At 35.3% G+C, this 5597-nt stretch overlaps 1 protein-coding gene across 1 annotated transcript in view; it reads right to left on the reverse strand.

Annotated features, from left to right (window-relative positions):
* Positions 1-5597, reverse strand: part of DYNC2H1 (dynein cytoplasmic 2 heavy chain 1) — a 384617-nt gene that overhangs the window by 268519 nt on the left and 110501 nt on the right. Inside the window, 2 exon segments of the mRNA XM_017850085.1 lie at positions 678-791; positions 4696-4833. Coding sequence (XP_017705574.1) covers positions 678-791; positions 4696-4833 — 252 coding nt within the window.

The following is a 5597-nucleotide window of genomic DNA, read 5'->3' on the forward strand; positions in this document are numbered from 1 at the left end:
ATCAGGTGGCATGCGTAGTGAGCGGATTTCTGAAAGTGACTCGGGCTTAATGTTTCCAACTGCTAGTTTAGCTTCATTGACTAAAGGCTAAAAGAGAAAAAGGTAATTTTTATTTTCAAATTATATATTTTTTAAATCACTAACTCTTGACAAATTATCTTTTATTGTCATTTATGCAAAATGACTATAGTTACTAATGTCCTCTCTCTTAAAATAACAAAATGCTTTAAATCATACAAGGAGTAAAAAACATTCAAGTTGAGACAGTAAGACTTCTTGCCACCACAACTGCAATAATCTAATTTGGAAAATCTAACTTGTTTTGAGGCAATTTGTCATTTTCAAGAGGCTCTTCATATCTTAGGACTAGCTGACTAATTTAATCAACTAGAGAAAAGAGCTTAACAGTATATCTTAATTTATCTAACACATTTTTTCCCTCTACAATCAAAACCATATGGCTCATGGAAAACAAAGATTCTTTTAATTATCATCCATTAATTTATACTTTTCTGGCAGGCTTTCCTTCTTGTTCTCTTTTACAAGTAATATTTTGGTTGAAAACCACATTTTATAATACTATGAGAAAACAACTTGAGTTACAAATAATGTTTAAATTTCTACATATAACTGGTAAGCAAAAATGTAAATGGATCTTAGCATGTTTTTTAACTTACTTGTACTTCTTTTAATTCATCATCAATTTTATTTTTTCTTTCTTCAATTTTAACAACTTCTTCTGCTATTCTGTGCTTCAGTCTTTCAAGTTCTGTTTTTTGCTCACTTGCATCCTATAAGAATATTTAAGTGGCATTCCAATCAATTTTAATGCATGATATTTAAAAGCATGAAATCTAAAATATAACATTTCAAAATAACATTTCCTATTAAATGTTTACCCAATATTAGTTTTGAATCTATGACAAGAGAGTTTCCAAAATGCCTGGGAAACCAATTATATATTTTACTCCATATTTTCTATCAGAAAGGTTTCAGTGCTTTAATTTTTTCCACTTAGCAAAGCAATAAATGTTTTTTACATAAAATTTAAACAAGATAGAAATACATAATTTTCTTTTTTTGTTTTAATTTTATTTTATTTATTTTGAGACAGAGTCTCACTCTTGTCGTCCAGGCTGGAGTGCAATGGCATGTCTCAGGTCACTGCAACCTCCACCTCCTGGGTTCAAGCGATTCTCCTACCTCAGCCTCCCAAGTAGCTGGGATTATAGATGCCCACCACCATGCCCAGCTAATTTTGTATTTTAGTAGAGATGGGGTATCACCATGTTGGCCAGGCTGATCTCGAACTCCTGACCTTGTGATCCACCTGCTTCGGCCTCCCAAAGTGCTGGGATTACAGGCATGAGTGAGCCACTGCGCCCAGCAGAAATGCATAACTTTCAACGTATCATTTTAATTTGTATTTCCTTGATTATTGATGAGGTTGAACATCTTTGTATATATTTGTCATTGTGAGTTTTTTTCCTTTTTTTTTTTTTTTTTTTTTTTGAGACAGGGTCTCACTACATTGATTAGGCTCCCGGACTCAAGGGGTCCCCTGCACCTCAGCTTCCCAAGTAGCTGACATTAAAGGCATGTATTGCCATGCCCAGATCTTGAAATGTGTAGTTTCTTAAATAATCATAATAAAATGCATTGAACACTTAAACAGCCCAGGCACAGCTCATGGATTCCTTCTTTTATTAACCTCCTGTTCCAATTGGAAGGTATCTCTATTCTGAGTTTGTATAGCATTTAATTTGCACTTTCTTCATGCCATAAACCTAGAATTGTAAGCCTTAGAAGTTACACAATTTGGTATTTAAGCTATCTCTTCAGACAGTACTTTCTACAAAATACCAAACAGAAATATCTGCTATTTATAATTAAGCAAAATTATTAACTTATGAGATGCATAGCTATTCTCCTGGGTCTCTGCTGGATAATAAAATTAGCTACAGTCTTAGAAATATTGCTTCTCAGAACAGCGCAGAGAAAAAAGTAGCACATACTCAATGTGTATTACTAATGTCACTAGCCAGAGAGTACACAAAGCACACATAATGCCGAATATTTTCCTTTATAAATACATGGCAATTAACAGTGTTATCCTTTATGTAGTGTTTGCTTTTTCATATTTCAAATAACTCTTTTAAGGTCAAAATAATTGGCAGTTTTTTTAACGATAAAAATGGCTAATTTCATTAAGTAAATATTTATATTAATTTTGTTCCAAAATACTTGAGAAAAAAATTATGCTAAAGTTTTACAGTATAAAAATTATTATATGTACATTTTCTGATGTATTACTTACCGGGTCAGGTACTCACTAATTTGATTTCTGTCGTAGATTGGCTGTTTCTATAATTTCTTACAAAGGAATCATATAGTATACAGTGTTTTGTGTCTGACTGTTTTCACTTAAGTGTAACGTTTCTAAGATTTATCAAGTTTTGATTTCTCTTAGCTAAAAATCTGAAAGTGGGACTGCTGGCTGACATACTAAGATATGTTTAACTTTATGAGACTGTGCTAAACTTTTGAAAAGTAACTGAAGCATTTTTCATTTCCTCCAGCAATTATAAAGAGTTCCAGATGCTCCGCCCCGCCTTGTCACACTAGACTGAGGTGTTTTCAGTCTTTTTATTTCACCCATTCTAGTGGTTATGTAGAAGTATATCACTGGGACTTTAGCTTACATTTACTCAATGATAATGAAATTAACATCTTTTCATGTGTTTACTGGTCCTTTATAGATCTTCTTTCATAAATGGTCTGCTCTAATCTTTCGTTCATTGTTAAACTGGGAGTTTTGTTTTACTATTATTGAGTTGTAGTACTTCTTTAAAATTCTGAATAGAAGTTCTTTATCAAATACATTTTTTGTAAATATTTTCTCCCAGTCGGTGACTTGCCTTTTCATTTCAAAACTTATTTATTTCATTTCAAAGAGCAGAAGTTTTCATTTTGATGAAATCCAACTTATCAATTTTCTTTTTCTATTTTGATATCACATCTAACAAGTCTTCACCTCACCTAAGGTCATAAAGATGCTCTCCTGTGTTTTCTTCTAAGTTTTATAATTTAATGTTCTAATCTTAGATCCATCATCCATACTGTGTAAATTTTTCTGTAAGTTAAAAGGGAAAGGTTCTGGGCTTTTTCTCTCTCTACCTGGACATCTAAATATCCAGTACCATTTTTTAAAAAGACTATCTTTCCCCATTTAATTGGCGTTTTTGTGTAAAATCAACTGACCACATTCCAATGATCGCTATGCCTACACTAATATCACACTGTCTTATGATTACTGAAAAGTCAGTCTTGAAATCCTAAGTCTCACAACTTTGTTATTTTTAAGATTTTTCATGCCATTTATTTTTAAATTGAGATATATATATTAGTCTGATGAATATTAAAGTTAATTTTCATAAAAGAGGCATTAGACTAGTCCCTATTTGACAAGGTAACAGTCACCAACATGGAGTTGGAGAAACATATTTGAGGCATAGTCAGGAAAGTAAAATTGACAGAATTTAATGACTCATTACATTAATGGGTAAGGTAACAAAAGTTTCAGTATAATGTGATTTTTAAGTTCTGTCTTAAATAATTAGTGTATATTATAGTACCATAACCTGAGGAAACAAATACAGGAAAGAAAACTCGTAAGTTCAGTTTTGAACCTGTTTCAAATTGTAATGCCCAACAGACTTCCAAAAAGACATGTTTAACAGATAAAACTGATTTTTTTTTTTGTTTGTTTGAGAGTCTTGCTCTGTTACCCAGGCTGGAGAGCAGTGGCATGATTTCAGCTAATTGAAACCTCTGCCTCTTAAACTCAAGCAATCCTACATCAGCCTCCTCAGAAGCTGGGACTACAGGCACATGCTACCACATTTGGCTAATTTTTAATTTTTTTGTACCGATAAGGTCTCACTATACTGCCCAGGCTGGTCTCAAACTCATGGGCTCAAGCGATCTTCCCACTCGGCCTCCCAAAGAGCTAGGATTACAGGCGTGAGCAACCATGCCCTGCCAGTAATTGAGTAAGTCTGAAGCTAATAAAAGGAGTTAGGATAAGGAATAAAAAAGATAAATTTGAAAACAGTTACATGTAGTTGGTAGTAAGAGCAATAAAATGAACAAGAGCATCCTGAAAGAGCATGCAGACATAAAATACTGGGGCAAGGAAGGAACTCAGAGAAATCTCCTTTGAAAGGGTTCAACAAAACAAAGGCAACAGCTCAAAAAATATATACTCAAAACACAAAACATCATGAAAGTACTGAAAGAATAAAAACATTTCATAAATCTTGAGAAAATTACAAGCAAGGAAAACTCTCAAAGCCTGAAGGAGAGAATTCTAAGAAAAATTAAAGGAAATACCAACCTAACTGGGAGAGTATAAGACATAAAATCAGTTACAGACAGATCCATGCCAATTTAAAATATAAAAAGAGTCTACATAAGTTGCATATGGTCAATTGAATGCACTGAGTAATCATTCTACACAATGTGGGAAAATACCATGCCCTTCCACAAAAGCTTAAGTACATACCATCAGTCTGACTCAGTATGAATAAGCAACGTTTGTTAAATCCACCTAAGTGAAAATGTTATTTTTCACTGACAGTCATTCATAAATGCTCTCCCTATTGTTTTCATTTTTGTGATCACTCCAAACATTACCTGCATTGACACTGTGATCATTTGAAGGGCAGCATCTGCTTCATCTTGCTTAGTTTTAAGTAATACACTTTGTTCTCCAGCTTTTCTGTTCAGTTCATCCACAAGAGCTTTAGCTTCATTTAGTTTAGATACACCAGCCTACATCAATAAAATATTGATTGGTAATATTTAAAAAAAAGAATTTTACATACACACAGTAAATAAAGCCCTATAGAAAATAATCAAGCAAACATGTTAAGTGTGTATATATAAAACAGTAGCAAGTAGACTTAGATTTTTTCTTATTGCTAATTATAACCATTTCATATGATACTCATTAAGATGTAGTAGGGGGACGGAGCAAGATGGCCAAATAGGAACAGCTCCAGTCTCCAACTCCCAGCGCGAGCAACACACAAGACCGGTGATTTCTGCATTTTCAACTGAGGTACTGGGGTCATCTCACTAGGGAGTGCCGGACAATCGGTGCTGGTCAGCTGCTGCAGCCCGACCAGTGAGAGCTGAAGCAGGGCAAGGCATCGCCTCACCTGGGAAGTGCAAGGGGGAAGGGAATCCCTTTTCCTAGCCAGGGGAACTGAGACACATAACACCTGGAAAATCGGGTAACTCCCACCCCAATACTGCGCTTTAAGCAAACGGGCACACCAGGAGAATATATCCCACACCTGGCCGGGAGGGTCCCACGCCCACGGAGCCTCCCTCATTGCTAGCACAGCAGTCTGAGATCTAACTGCAAGGCAGCAGCGAGGCTGGGGGAGGGGTGCCCGCCATTGCTGAGGCTTAAGTAGGTAAACAAAGCCCTGGGAAGATCGAACTGGGTGGAGCTCACAGCAGCTCAAGGAAACCTGCCTGTCTCTGTAGACTCCACCTCTGGGGACAGGGCACAGCTAAACAACAACAGG

This window comes from Rhinopithecus bieti, unplaced genomic scaffold (assembly GCF_001698545.2).
Source record: "Rhinopithecus bieti isolate Rb0 unplaced genomic scaffold, ASM169854v2 scaffold_33302, whole genome shotgun sequence".
Taxonomy (NCBI): Eukaryota; Metazoa; Chordata; class Mammalia; order Primates; family Cercopithecidae; genus Rhinopithecus; species Rhinopithecus bieti.